This window comes from Arachis hypogaea, chromosome 12, assembly GCF_003086295.3.
Source record: "Arachis hypogaea cultivar Tifrunner chromosome 12, arahy.Tifrunner.gnm2.J5K5, whole genome shotgun sequence".
Lineage (NCBI taxonomy): Eukaryota > Viridiplantae > Streptophyta > Magnoliopsida > Fabales > Fabaceae > Arachis > Arachis hypogaea.
This window is the reverse complement of record NC_092047.1, coordinates 89,476,971-89,493,120: the sequence shown is the minus strand read 5'-3', so window position 1 is coordinate 89,493,120 and position 16,150 is coordinate 89,476,971. Positions and strand designations below refer to the sequence as shown.

The following is a 16,150-nucleotide window of genomic DNA, read 5'->3' as shown; positions in this document are numbered from 1 at the left end:
GAGTTTTGAATGAATGTATGTCTGTGATACCTGGATAGTAGCAAGGGTCGTGGTTCGTCCTGCTTGCTCCGGGTCATTGTTTGAGAATTGGTAATAATAAAGAGTGACTATGAATTAATGTGTATTTGTGATACCTGAGTAGTAGCAAGGGGTTGTGGTTCATCCCGCTTGCTCCAGGTTAATGTTTGAGATTTGATAACAATGATGATTGATTTTAAATTGAATGAATGTATGTTTTGAGATCCTAGGCAGTAGCAAGGGTTTTGGTTCATCCCACTTGCTCCAGGTCAGAGATTGTGCCGCCTGGGTAGTAGCGGCAGTAGTGGTGATTCCACTCGCTCCAGGTTGAGCTTTTAAACACCCGCCTAGGTAGTAGCCACAGTAGTGGTTGTTCCACTGGCTCTGGGTTAAGCGGGTAGTAGTAAGGGGTTGTAGCTCAATCCCACTTGCTCCGCATGGGTGTTTCTGTCCATGGTTAGCTACCAGGACATGTCAGGTTGGCTATATAACTGACATATGATATCATCAGCAATAGGGCAGGCATACATCATTTGCATATGTTTGAATTGTTTGGGTTTGCCTATTTATTTTGGATTGCTATATCATATATGCTATGCTACTTGATTATGTGCTACTTGTTTTACTTGTACCTTATTGTGTATTACTTGCCTATATTGCTTGTGTTTGTACAACTGAGAGGTCCCTCATGCTGGTGTCAGTTGACGCTGAGGGCTGTTCCTGTTGAGATAGAGTAATGATATGATTAATTTAAAATGATGATTATTGAATGAGGTAATTTGAGCTCCCTAGGTGGACGCAGTGAAGTGATTTCACTTGCTCTAGGTGAGGATATGAAGTATTGATATAGAATTGCTGAGACAGATAACTGGTAATGGTTTTATTTATGATTCTGATTCTGATTCGTTGGAGAGTTAGAAAGTTGGGAAGCATGAGGAAGATGAATTAGATTTAGCATTCCCTTTTGACAGTTGCCTATTTATGGATTAGCGAGGACATAGGATGAATATTTGGTGAAAGGAAGTTTAGGATGCTTAGTGAGTTTTTATTACAATGCATTGTATTTATTTGGCACTTTTACCGTACTGGGAACCCATGGGTCGGGGGTTCTCATTCCGTATATATATTTCTTATTTTTTAGATACAGGTTCAGGTACTGATAAAGCCCATTTTTAGGGTTTATCTTGTGCTTAATTTAGTAGATTCTATCCACTATTCTCACACTTATGCATATAATTTGCATGTTTTACATTTTCCTTCCTAATTTTGTACTATGGTTGAAAACATGCTTCTTTGGCCGTTAATTTGCTAATTTTAACTCTCTCTTATTACCATTCGATGCAGTGATATGTTTGCTGAATGTCTTCAGGGTTTATAGGGCAGGAATGGCTTAGAGAACAGAAAGGAAGCATGCAAAAGTGGAAGGAACACAAGAAAATGATGTTTTGAGAAGCTAGCAGCGACGCGCACGCGCCAGTCACACGTACACGTGCTGGTGTGGCAGACAAGCGACGCGTACACGTGACTAGAAAATTGCGCAGTGACACGTACGCCTGGGCAACGCGTACGCATGACAGAGCATCACGTGCTGCATTACACAGAAGACGCTAGGGGCGATTTCTGGGCTATTTTTGGCCCAGTTCCAAGCCCAAAAACACAGATTAGAGGCTACAGAGTGGGGGATGATTCATACACTTCATTATTCACAGATTAGGTTTTAGATGTAGTTTTCTAGAGATAGAGGCTTTCTCCTCTCTCTAGGTTTTAGGTTTCTTAGTTTTATTCCTTTTCAAATTCTGAATTCTATCTTATTTCAATTTAGTTTCTCTTCTACTTTTATTTGTTCTAGCATTCTAGTTTATTTATTTCCCTTATTGATTACTTTATGTTGCCAATTTAGTTTATGAATTCTCATGTTAGATTTAATTTCCCTTTTTAATACAATTTGAGGTATTTCATGTTTATTATTTCTTCCTTTATTTGTTGTTGATGATTCCTTGTAATTGTTGGTTTTAGATTTTATATTCTCTTATTGCTTTCTACGCTTTTATTTTGCGCCCACCGAGTGTTTGATAAAATGCTTGGTTGGATTCTAAATTAGCTTTTTATGTTCTTAGCTTGGATTGAATAACTTGGAGACTCTTGAGTTATCAAAGTCTCTTGTTAATTGATGATTGAGACTTGCTAGTTGGCTTAAGTTTTACGAAATCTAGTCTTTGATTAGGACTTGTGAACTTAAGTTAACTTTACTCACTTGACTTTCCTTCATTGTTAGAGGTTAACTAAGTGAAAGCAAAAGGCAATTACCATCATAATTGACATTGATAATGAGGAAAGGAATTCTAATTATCAATCCTTGCTAGGACTTTTCTTAACTGTTATTTTATTTTCTTGTTATTTTACTTTCTTGTTCCTTATTTCAAAACCCAAAAAGATACAATCTTATAACCAATTATAAGTACACTTCCCTGCAATTCTTTGAGAGACGACCTGAGGTTTAAATACTTCGGTTAATTTTATTGGGTTTGCTTAAGTGACAAACAAATTAAATTTGATTGAGGTTTAGTTGTCAGTTTAGAACTATACTTACAACGCAATTATTTTTGTGAAATTCTTTACTGACGATTTTTCCCCATCAATTTTTGGCGCCGTTGCCGGGAAATTGCAAACGTGTGCCTTATTATTGGTTATTGTGAATATTGTGAATAAATTTTCTTTTTTGTTTCTTTGTTAGTTGTTTCTAGTTTTAGGAGTTTAGTTTCATTATTCCTTATTAGTTTTTGTTTTTATTTTCTCTTGATACTATGAATTCTCACCCCTTTGGCTATAAATTTGGTTACAATCATGTTGTAGGAAGAGGAGATTACAATGAAAGCTTGCATCAAGGATGGGACAATCAAAGATGGAAGGAGCCACAAGGATTTGATCAACCCTCTTGGAAACAACTTCCACCCACTTACTATGAGCAAGAACCATTCCAAGGTGCATATCAATCCAATGGATATGGTGGACCTTCTTGTAGTTACCAACAAGTCCCAGCCCCACCATATGCCTATGAACCCCCTCCTCAACATAGCTTTGAACCACCATACTCACAAGCCACCTACTACCAAACACCCCCTGATGAGCGTAATATTCTCATGCCGGATTAGAAATTAACAATGAGTTCGATCGTGAGTATAGTTTAACCGATATGCAAATATCGCATCAAACAATTCTAAAATCTCTGACCGAGAGTATTGATCCCGGGTCGTTCTCCCTAGGATTTGCCTTAGAATGCGCATCATTGATTAGGAAGTCTTTTGTGGTTTTGAGAGTTGGTGCAAGAATTCAAGCTAACAAAAGTAAACAACAATTAATTGAAATAAAAGCCTTGGCTAAGGGTGAGTATTGGAAGTTCCATCATTGTAGTTCCCTTCAATTGTGATAAGAATTAATTATTCCTTCACTTAGTTAACCCCCTAATAATGGAGGAAAGATAAGTGAGAGTAACTAACTTGAGTCACAAGTCCTAGTCTCACCCTAGGAAAGTCTAGCTTTAGTGCACTCCAAGTCAATTAGCAATTCTCAATTCCTAATCAACAATTGATATCCACTACTCAAGTGTCTCCAATAACTCAACCCCTAAGCCAAGTAAGAGAAATCTACTCCATAGCTAGGGTTGTCATTTTCACAAACAATTGGTAGACAATTATAGAAGACATGATGAAATTGAGAGAAAAGAATTGAATTAAAGCTATCTAACTCAAGCAATCATCAATAATCAAGCAATTGAATGAAATTCTTCAATTCACTAATCAAAATTCAAAGTAACAAAGTCACAAATCTAGATCCAAGTGAATGAATCAAGAGAACACTAATTGAGAGTAGAAGAAGAGTAGATCTACAACTTGGATCAAAGTAAAAGTGAATTAGCAATGGATCTTACCAAGAAATTAAAGGAGAATTGCAATGGAGAGAGTAAAATCCTAGAGAGAAGTTGGAGTTTCTCTCTCTCTAAAAGCAAAAATGTAACTAACTACCCAAAATATCTAGAATTATTACTAATTGTCCCAATCCTTCTAATCATTGGTCTTCTTAAGCTTTTCCCTTCAGAATTCTACCTCAAAACAGGGCCTGCAACTGCCTGAAATCGCTGGTCATATTTTCTTCTTAAAAAATCACGTGCGTCCATCGGCGCGTACGCGCACAGTACGCGTACGCGTCCATGGGATTTTTCGCGACCTACGCGCAGGCACACAGTGCGCGCGTGCATCCAAGGATTATGGCCCAGCCATATAAGCATGCCGGCTTCTCGTTCGGCTCCACTGCGCCGGCTCTGGGGGTGCACATCCACGCGTACGTGTACGGTGCACGTGCACGCCCATGCTCAAACTCCAAAACTCTAATTTATTCCATGCTCCTTCCATTCATGCATGCTTCCTTCACTCCTCTTAGCCATTTTTGCCCTATAACTTCTGAAACCACTTAACAAACGGATCACGGCATCGAATGGTAATAGAGGAGGGTTACAATATATCAATTTTGATGCAAAAGAAGTATGTTTTCATCTATGAAGCAAAGTGGGGAAAGGAACACAAAAGCATGCAGTTTTATATGAATAAGTGTGAAAGATCATTGATAAAGCCCTTAAAATCTATACATGATAAACCCTAAAAAACGGGGTTTATCAACCACCCCACACTTAAAGTATAGGATGTCCTCATGCTAAAGGAAAGCAAAAGATCAAAGGATCACAAGGGAATGAGACTCATGGGATGCAATCTACTTACATGAATGCAACTAGGGTGTATGCTACTATCTACTTGGTCAAGAGCAATTCAATCTTCCTAGAACACATGCATATAGGCACATAGGGCAAGATGATGGGCAATGTATAAACTCTACCAATTCTAGTCATCAAAGTGAAGTATGCATAGCTTTCATGAAGAACGCTCGCGAGAGCCGGGAATAGGGAATTGAGCTTCGAACCCTCACCGGAAGTATTTGCACTCTATTCGCTCGGTGTATAGGATTGATCACTCAATTCTCCCATACTTCATGCTCTTCCAAAATTTGTTCTTCCTCTAACAATCAACAATTGTTCTATGCATGCATACATATATCATGAGGTCTTTCCTTAGGTTGTAATGGGGTTAGGGTTAAGGTAGAGTTATATATTTGGCTAAGTGACCTAAGAATTGAATCCTTTGATTAACTTAAGCTCCCCTCCTAACCTATATAACATCCTATACAATTATGTACTAACCTAACCACCCATTCCTCACTCTTTCACATACTCATGCATTCACTTTTGATCATTATACATATGCATTGATTTGTCTTTAGGTCTTACTTTGGAACATTTTGTCCCCTTTTATTGCTTCTCTTTTTCTATATATTTTTTTCTTTTCTTTTCTTTTTCTTTTTCTCTTTTTTTTTCTTTTTGTTTTTCTCAAATTTTTTTCTTTCTAACTATATACAAGAACATCAATGCATAAGGTCTATACATTTAATCAACTCATGAGCATGTATCCACTTCCCAATATTTTTAACAAAAACAACAACATGATCTTACCTCAACCAATGTCCCCCACCCCCCCCCCCCCATTTTCCCACACTTAAATGACACACACACACTCTAGCCTAAGCTTTTCAAGGATTCACATAGGGACATCCATGGTTTTGCACTTCTTGGCTTGTGATGTGCTAAAATTGAGAATAAGTGGGTTAAACGTAGGCTCAAAGTTGGTTGCAAAGGTTGTTATAAGGTAAGGTCATTTGAGTAAGTAGCTAAGTGAATTGATGGCCTCAATCATGTACATGCATTCATACATATAACAACGGACATATAAATTCAAACAAATTAAGGATCACAATCATAGAGAGAGAACAATGCACACAAGAAGGAAACTAAGTAGCTAGAAGATGTAGCCACGCAATTAGGCTCAAAATTCACTTGCTTGTGTTCTTGGCTCAAAATCCATGTTCCGAATTACATTCTTCAAACAAGCTTAGCATAAAAAATTTTCAAAACATTCAAAATTGATAGGGTTGCCTTAAAATTCTAGCTTCCTAGGAAAGAAGTCATTACTTTAACCAAGTGGACTTATTAAGAAATAGCTATCATGCAAAGGATGTCAAAAAGTGAAAAACCTAATTATGCAATATATCCTAATTAACAAAAAGAGATTTAAAATTTATTCGGGTGTTACCTATGAAGACCGGTCGACCAACCGACCTCCCCACACTTAGAAGTTGGCATGGTCCTCCGTGCCTTGAGTGAGACGCAGTGGTTGATCGGCTTTCGAGTGTCCAACATCTTCTCCATTATCGCTATCTTCATTGTCGGTGCCGGTGGACGTGAAAATTTTCGGTTCTTCCATAGGTGATGCTAGGCAACTTAGAAGCTTCTTGACAAAAGTGTATCGGCGTTGGTTGCGCCGCTCATAACGATCGAGCTTCTTGTGGAGGTCCTCTATGCGTTGCATGGATGATTTTGGTGGTGCGGTTGAGGTGGTGGAAATGCTCATGGGGATGGCTAAGTTCGGATCCTCGGTGTCCGCCGGAGGGTAGAGATATCTCCCGTTTGGAACAACATCGCCGTCTATCGGGATCATGGCCCTCCGATCCTTGGTCTCTCGGGGGACCCCGGCTACGGAAATTAAGTCGGTTACTAGAGCAGGGAAGGGTAGGTTCCCCTTAGCGTGGATGCGGCCCATTGCTTGGCGAATGAGGCGGGGAATATGCACCGGTCTCTCAGTGAGGACACACCAAACCAACAAGGCTAACTCGGCAGTTAAGATTAGTGCAGAGACTTGGGACGTTGTGGTTGTTGATATGTTGTCCGAAACCACCAAAGTTCTAAAAATCGAACCGGTCATCAAATTGCTCTAGTTATTGGTTTATTAGTTTGGTTTAATTGTAGTTCAATCAAAAAAATCGTTTTATAATAAAATAATAAATAAATACTTTAAAACATAATTATAGTTTAATATAAATCTTAAAATATTTTTTAAATTTAAAGTCCTAGCTACATAAAATTAGTGATTTTTTAACTCAAATTTTTATACTGGTGTTATATTATAATTAAAATCATTTGACTAGAATTTTTTATATTTATAATATTTTAATTTTTTAAAAATATAAATATATCTTTTATATATATATATATATATATATATATATATAATTATTTTAAATATAAGTGTAACCTAAAAATAAAAAATAAATTATATCTATCTATATATATATTGTACCTGAAATGTATATATTTTTATAAGTTCATGTTTAATGCCTAAATGGCTCAGCCCAGCACATAAGTAGCAGTAAAAAGTGTATATCTTAATAAGAAAAAAAATGTTGGACCCAAATAAAAGCCCATATCTATTAACCTTAATATTTTCATGTGTTAAACACAAGGAACAACGGCAGCTTAGATCTAGCTCAAGGTATGAAGCACGGACACTTCGTTGAGTTATCGTGTCCGCGTGTTAGACATATTTTGGACACGACACTCACCGACACTCGTCCGACACGCGTGTTTGCTGTGTTCAACTGTGTCTTAATAAAAAATAAAAAATTATTCTCCGGACACGCCTGGACACACCTAAATACCATCACGTGTCTGCGTGTCCAGTCTTATTCTTAACATATATTCTTAAAATAAATTTAGATATAGTATATATTATTATTTATTAAAACAAAAAATATTTTAAATACTTGATATAATTAAAATAAGACATTAAAAATAATTAAAAATTTTATTTTATATTTTAATATCAATAAAATATCAAAATATCATTACAATTTATCTAAAAAATACTTTATATTTTATATATATGCGTTTTTCCGTGTCATGTAAGATTTTAAAATTCGCATGTCGGCGTGTCCCGTGTCGTGTCGTGTCTCGTGTCCGTGTCAGTGTCCGTGCATCATAGAGCTCAAGTGATAAAATCATATGTCTCTTAATATGTTGCACCTGGATTTAAACTTTAACTTGTATGCCAAGTATTGAATATAGACTCTTTAATATTGTGTGAGTGAGTGTGTAGTGTGGGTGTGTTGTGGTGTTGTAATACCTAAGATTGGGGGTTGTCCAATCCATATGACAAAAAAAAAAAACACAAGGAACAACTAGTTCTCTCTCTCCCTCCCTCCTTCTCTCTTTTTTTTGTGCGTGCTTTGATTTCAAAGTTCGAACAATTAGAAAAGAAGAAAGGAGGTTGCTCGTCCTCGGCGTCATCGTCCTCCTTTGGCGTGCTCCATAACCACAAGTTCAAGAGTGCCATACTCATCGGCAAGAGAGACGGATCCACCATCCCCGTCCCAACCTGGAAGCTCTTGGCTTCGAGATCTCTGATAGCATTGAATTTTCGTGAACTCGACTCCCCTAAGTACCTGCCGTCGCAGTCCGGCGGGGGAAGAGTGAAGGAGAAGCAAGCTCCGTTGTCGGCGAGGAAGCTGGCGGCAATGCTGTGGGAGATGAACGAGACCCCTTCACCGAACGCGAGAGAAATGTAGTAAGGAGATTTGAAATGATGTCGGTTTTTAGCATTGGGTAAAATTGGTTGGATTCCGGTTCGGTCTAACCGGCCAGTTCTCAACAAATTCAACAGTTCAATGGCAGTTTTTTTTCCGACAATTTTATAATATAAATCGAATCGCTTAAGTTGACGGTTCACAGTTAGATCAATTTGACCGGTCGATCTGGTCTGATTTTTAGAACTATAGAAACAACTTATTAGTTGCCTTTGAAACGTTGAAAATTTTGTAGAATTATAATTAACTGCACCAAAAAGCAGAAATTGTTGTAATGCAGTTTTACACATAAAAGGTATAAAGCATGAGTGGGGGAGAATGGAAGATCGAGATGAAGATTTGGAGTAAAAATGGGGGTTATGATTTTATAATGACATAGGGATTAAAATGAGGAATTTAATTTTGTTGCACTGTCAGTGTTGTTGAAATCACAGTTGTGAATCATAGAGAGATTGTAAAAGATTATGAGTGAAGTGTATTGTATTATTAGTGTATTAGTTACATCAGAGACTACTCATATATATAGTCATGCATGACTATCAAGAAGATACCAAGAAGAGGTAGTTAGGAACTAAACTACTCTGCAGTAACAAACTCAAAAACTATCACAATCCAATTGACTTCACTAACTAATTATTTAATCGTAGTACTTAACACCTCCCCTCAAACTTAGGTGAGGTGAATCACTCATTCTAAGTTTGTGTCTAAACTTATCAAATAGTCTTATTGACACTGGTTTCGTCAACACATTTGCCACCTGATCTTGGGCAGGGATGTGTACCACAAAAAGCTTCTTCTGGTTCACAAATTCCCTCACAAAATGAAGATCCAACTCCATGTGTTTGTATCTGCTGTACAATATGGGATTAGCTGCAAGTTGACAAGCATTTTGGTTGTCATAATAGATAGTTAGGGGTAATTTTTTAGCAACATTTAACCCTTAGAGTAACTGCTGCACTGCCACCACCGCCGCTGCCTGGGCTGACGCAATTACTCTATACTCAGCTTCGGTACTACTTTTGCTGACCTTGCTCTGTTTCTGTGGCTTCCATGCTATTAAGTTTTCTCCAAGATAGATGTAATATCCCGTAACGCTCCTACAATCATCAAGATCAGCTCCCCAATCTGCATCTGCAAATGCGAGAATCATATAGTCAGAACTTTTTGAAAATATCAAACCTTGTCCCCTTGTACCTTTAATGTATCTCAAAATTCTCTTCACAACTTTCCATTGCTCAGCTGTAAGATTATGCATGAATTGAGAAGCTTTATTTACGGCATATGACAAGTCTAGTCTAGTAGTTGTTAGATACTGTAGGACCCCAACGATTGATCTGTACAATCCAGGATTTTCACAAGGTTCTGAGTCATGCTTGTGTAGCTTCACTGATGAAATCATTGGTGTAGGCATGGCATTAGAGATAGACATCCCAGCTTTCTCTAATAATTTTGCAGCATATTTTTCTTGAGATAACAAAATATAACCATCATCTAAATATTTCACTTCAAGACCAAGAAAAAAATTTAGCTCCTCTAAATCTTTCAGAGGAAATATCTTGTTTAAATTTTCAATGAGTTCTTCAATTTCATTCAAGCTACTTCCTGTCATAACAATGACAAGAAGATATGTGATAAAATTTTTTGTAACTTTTACAAATAATGAAGTATCCGATTTAATATTAATAAATCCAAATTCTAAAAGACTAATTTGAGTGTCAAAAATCAGGCCCGAGGAGCCTGTTTCAACCCATATAAAGCTCTGTTGAGCTTACAAACCTTGTTTGAATCCTTATTCTCATACCCTTGAGGTTGTTGCACGTAGACTTGCTCTTCAAGCTTTTCATTAAGAAAAGCATTATTAAAATCAAATTGTCTCAACACCCAACCTTGGATGAGAGCAACTGTTAACACAATTCGAAGGGTTGAGGGTATGATTACTGGACTACAAATCTGTTCATAGTCCACACCTTCCTTTTGATGATAGCCTTTGCTAATAAGTCTAGACTTATATCTCATAATTTCTCCTATGATGTTCGTTTTATAGTATACACCCACTTGCTTCCAATTGTGGTAGCATTGGGTGGTGCATCCACTAAGTCCCAAGTGTGGCAGTTTATTAGAGCCTGGTATTCTGCATCCATAGCAGACCTCCAATGAGGAGTATTAAGAGCCTGAGTCACACTTTTTGGTATGTATTGATATAAGTCCAAAGATGCTGAGGTTGTGTAGGCTCTTGGCTTATGGATACCAGCCTTTGATTTTGTTATCATGGGATGAATGTTGATTAGTATAGGACTTGTTGGTGGCAAGAAAATTTCAGTTCCAGTGATTGAAATTGATGATGTAACTTGATGTTACTGTAAGTCTTTGTGATTCTGAGTTGAAGTTTCACATTGGACTTCTTCTTGTGCATTTAAGGGTGCTGTCATCTCAAAGTCAGACATGGTATTAGTAGTAGTATGAAATTGTTCTAGATAATGAGGATCTTGTTGTTCTGTAACCATAGGCAAAGTCATGATAGTTTCATGAGAAATTACATTCAAGTTATTTGCATTAGATGATTGTAATTCAGTTGAAAACAAATCATGATAAGGAAAGACTTCTTCATTAAAAATAACATGTCTAGACACAAATAATTTTCCAAATTTTGTCATGCACATATAACCATGATGTGCATTATCATATCCCAAAAAAAATGCATTTTTCAGTTTTATATTCTAATTTATACTTATGATATGGTCTTAAGTATGGAAAGCATAGGCAACCAAAGACTTTAAACATAGTATAATCAGGTTTTCTTTTAAAAAGAGTTTCAAAGGGAGAGATGAAATTAAGAGTTGATGTTGGTAATCTATTAAGTAAATACGCAGCTATGCCAAAAGCATCCTCCCAAAATTTTATTGGGAGAGATGCAGTAGCTAACAAAGACAAACCCATTTTAGTTATGGTCCTGTGCCTCCTTTCAACACATCCTTGTTGTTGATATGTGTAGGGACATAATAGCCTGTGCTTTATACCATGCTGCTCCAAATAGTCAGTGAAAGCATTTGATAGGAACTCCATTCCATGATCAAATTGAAAAGCTGTTAGAGTACAATTTGTTTGATTCTCCATTAAAGCTTTATAAGTTTTGGAGGCTACAAAGGCTTGAACTTTATTAGTCAATAAAAAAATACCGGTATAGCGACTAAAGGCATCCACAAAAGCAATATAATATTTAAAACCAGATCTAAGAGAGTATGGGAGCTGGCCCCCAAATATCCACATATACTAGTTCAAGAGGCATAGTATAAGAAGAGGTTGAATTAGAAAAAGACAATGCATGCATCTTGGCAAGAGAGCAAAACTCAAACATTATGCACTTCTGAATTTTTAGGGATAGTAACACCACAATCTTTTAGAACGCGTATAACATTTGGAACATTAGTATGGCCTAAATTTTTATGCCATAAATTAATAGTATTGAGTTTTGTAGCAGTGAGAGCAATATTATTAAGAGACATTGTGCAAAGATTTATAAGAGGAGTAGTAACAATAGGTGTAGTATTTAAAAAATTTAATGGAACAGGATGTAATCTTTTGATTTATTATCAAAATGTAAATTTTTACAAGATTCTATCTTTCTAATGGGTACATCATTTTCTTGTAGGCATGAATTAAAAGTATGATCAATAGCATATTTCTTAGTATAGGATGAGGTATTGAAAGAACAACACAAACATGTAGCACCATTCTTCAAACAAGAAACATTCTTAGGTATAATTAGGTGATCAAAAGCATAAATCCCCCTCTAGTGTGGCCCTGGAGAAGGAGTTGGAGAGAAACCTAATCATGAACAAGGCACTTTTTAGGCCAAAATTCAAAGCTGCAAACTTTGAAACACTCATTAAATTCTGAGTAATATTAGGCACATGCAAGAGATTTTGTAAACGATAGCCAAAGTTATTAGATTTATCAATTAATATTGAAGAACCATAATTTAAGATAGGGATACCTACACCATTACCCACAAAGAGTTGATTTAGATCAGAAGGTCCTTGAGAATATGTTAACAAGTTGGTTGCATCGGGGGTAACATGATCATGATGACTCGCTCTTGAGTTTGGGTACCATGCTTATTCACCAATTGAAGAGGGTGCAGTGAGATATGCTCGGGGTTGATGGAACGATGGGGATGGTGATGGTGGAACAGTGTTAGAGAAAGGTATCTATGGTGTGTTTGATGTAGAATTTGCTTGATAACTTTGATCAAAACGATAGTAGCAATTCCAAGCTATGTGACCATTGCGACCACAAATTTGGGAAAAAGAGCGAGGATTATTCCGTAGATTTCTTCCTCCTCTTTGGAATCTTCTACCATGACCTCTCCGTGCTCCGCCTCGGTTATTGAAGTTAAAGAAGGATTGTAACAAATGCGCAATGGGAATGTGAGTATCAAGGTGTTTGAAACGTTCAAGCATATCATCATATGCTTGTAGAAACGATTCTACCTCAACCACTGTGAATGTACCAAGTCTAGACATGACAGAAGTGATGTAGCCACTATAGTCCTCTCGAAGCCCATCAATGATGGCTTGAATCCAGCCAAGGTAATAAAAAATAATAGTCATTTTCTTGACACATTTTAGTTGTGCTTTGATACTCTGGATCCTTGTCTTTGATGTAACAGAAAAGAAGTTAGTGATGGTGTTCCATGCTTCAGCAAAGATGTGACAATATAGAACTTTATTCTTGAAGGAATTAGATACTGAAGAAAAAAGTCAAGTAGTGAGTGTAAGATCATTCTGACACCATTCTTTGTATGCTGCGAATTCTTGAACCTGTGTTATGGTTGTTGTGGGAGAAGGTGATGGTGATGGTGTTGTAGTAGGCATAGCACCCGAAGTGGTGTTTGATGTGGTAGAGGAATCTTGATTCGAAGAAGCTTCAAGAAGGGTTGTTTGCATATATCTTGCTGGTGTTTTGGTGGGATCCAAATGATGCTCCATCTCAAGAGTCTAAATCATGAGCCATGCTTGATGTTTTCATGTATTATAGTTGTTGTCTTCAAGTTTTTTAGCAAGAGGAACTAGTCCTGGTTTTGTTGTGGCAGAAGAACTGCTTAGAAGCAGTGCCATTGTTGAAGGAGATGAATGATTAAGGAACAAGAATCAATGAAACAGAGGGAAAAAAATTTAATAGCGGAAGAATAGTTGTATTAAGGCTCTAGAAAGCATGTCGAAATCACAGTTGTGAATCATAAAGAGATTGTAAAAGACTATGAGTGAAGTGTATTGTATTATTAGTGCATTAGTTACATCAGAGACTACTCATATATATAGTCATGCATGACTATCAAGAAGAGACAAAGAAGAGGTAGTTAGGAACTAAATTTCTCTGCAGTAACAAACTCAAAAACTATCACAACCCAATTGATTTCACTAACCAATTATTTAATCTTAGTACTCTTAACAAGTGTAAAGTAATTTTAAACGTATATCCTATGTAATGTCATATTAACAAACCAATACCCTTCCAGGTGAACAATGAAATATGCTAACAACGTGAACAATTGACTGCATTTTAGGCCCACTAATCATTTAAAACAAAGATTATATCCAATTAATTCAAAATTTAATTTTTAAAATTAAAATTAACTTTCTTTTTTTAACCTATTGTTTAGATTGTTAAAAAAAAAGTTGTTCTCCTATACTTTCTCTTAACAAAAATAACTGTCTTTGATATTGACCGCGTGAATGGTCATCTAAAAGAACTGATGTAATTGTACAACTGTGAAAAATATTTTAAACTGTTAGTGTATCAAAATTAATCTCTTTAAAATGAGTATAAATAACAATTTCATATATTTATTTTATCAAATTTAATATTGTGCCCATATAAGTTAACCAATTGAATACTAATTTGTCATTTAATAGTATTTATCATCACAGTATAAATGTCAATTTAGTGAGGGACCAATGAAAATTCACGTTTTTAATTTGAGGACCAATTTAGTTATTTTAAAAAAATCAAGAACTATTTTAATGCATACTGAAAATTTTGAAGACTAAACTGGACATTATCTCACACAATGAAAATATATTATGGCCATTAGGTTATATATTTGTGTGACATGTCTTTTTTTTTTTAAGATTTAAAGAGGGACTTTGTGTGACATATCTTTTTTTTTTTTTTTTGGTCAAGTGGATTGAACAGCATCCAATTCTAAACATATTACACCCATACTTCACACACCTACACAACACATTCACATTACACCCATATTTCACACATCCACACACGCTATATGGGTATTATGGGTTTTTTAAACAACACATTCACATTACACCCATATTTCACACACCCACACACGCTATATGGGTATTATGGGTTTTTTAAACAACATCCTGTCTCAGTTGGGATTTGAATCTGGATACAGCTTGTAAGAGGCATATAGATATGCCATCCGTGCTAGGCCTCCGCTGCGTGTGACATGTCTTTATATCTATGTTTTGACTGAAAAAAAATAGACCACAAAGCTTTTGAATACGCCCAAACACATTCAAAACGACCAGAAGGTGCTTCGTAAAAATCAAGTGATAATTTCAAGAACCCAATTGGTTTAGAAAGAAGAGCTTAGCTTTGGCCTGCAAGATGGGGACTTCAAATTGCTTTACAAAGAAGATGGAAGGTTTTAGAAATTGAGAATATTATTGCGTATATAAACAAATGAAAAAGGAGAGATTCAAGGCGAGGATAAAATTGTGTTAGAAATTATTTGCTACTTCTGAAATATATATTGTAAGAAAGATTTATTAATAGAAAATTATATATTAAATATTTAGTTGAAATAACAAACAATTATTTTTAGCTTCATATCTTTTATATTGAGTTTTCATAATAAACAAGACAAATATAATTAAAAATTTTCATTAATTTTGATTTAATAATACACTACAAAAAAGTCGTCAAAATTGTCGAATTTACCAGCAAGATTACCAAAAAAATCTATTGGTATATTTATTACTATCGGATTTAGCGGCAAACAAATTCGGCGATAAAATCTTTGCTGGTAAAGAATTGCCGGTGGATTTTTTTAGTCCCTCGCTAATTACTAACCGATTTAGAGGTCGATTTAAACTTTTAATTGGCAAATTTCTTGAGGTCGTTATTGTCGAAAATTTTCTGATGGTAACTTTGGCATTGTGAATTAGGGTTTTGCGCGTTCTTATCGTCGGATTTATTTCTTGATAAATCCGACAATAATATATTATTTTTTAATAATTAAATTAATAAATACCGACGGATTCAATTGACAGTAAACTTAAATTTTAATTTTTATGTTTTTTTATTGGTTATATAAAATACCTTTTATAACCTGATATATCATCATCAATATATCAAGAACTAATAATCAAATTCCAATTAATGAAAATCAAATGGTATTTTTAATTAAAATAGTCAACTATAATCTAAAATAACAAGTGTACAGAAAAAAAAGTCAAAGAGATAAACTATCAATACTATCAAACAAAGTAAAACAACACTCTAATCACCACAGGTCTTAATAATCATCATTGTCGTCATCTCCTGGTCCTGCTAAGCATAGTTGTCAGAACCGAACCGGTGATCG

At 35.8% G+C, this 16,150-nt stretch overlaps 1 protein-coding gene across 1 annotated transcript; it reads right to left on the bottom strand.

Moving 5' to 3' along the window:
• Positions 1-9,478: 9,478 nt before the first annotated feature.
• Positions 9,479-10,147, bottom strand: LOC112730224 (uncharacterized mitochondrial protein AtMg00810-like). Its single transcript, XM_025780321.1, has one exon. It carries the CDS (start codon positions 10,145-10,147, stop codon positions 9,479-9,481), a length of 669 nt encoding a protein of 222 aa, XP_025636106.1.
• Between the last annotated feature and the right edge of the window lie 6,003 nt (positions 10,148-16,150).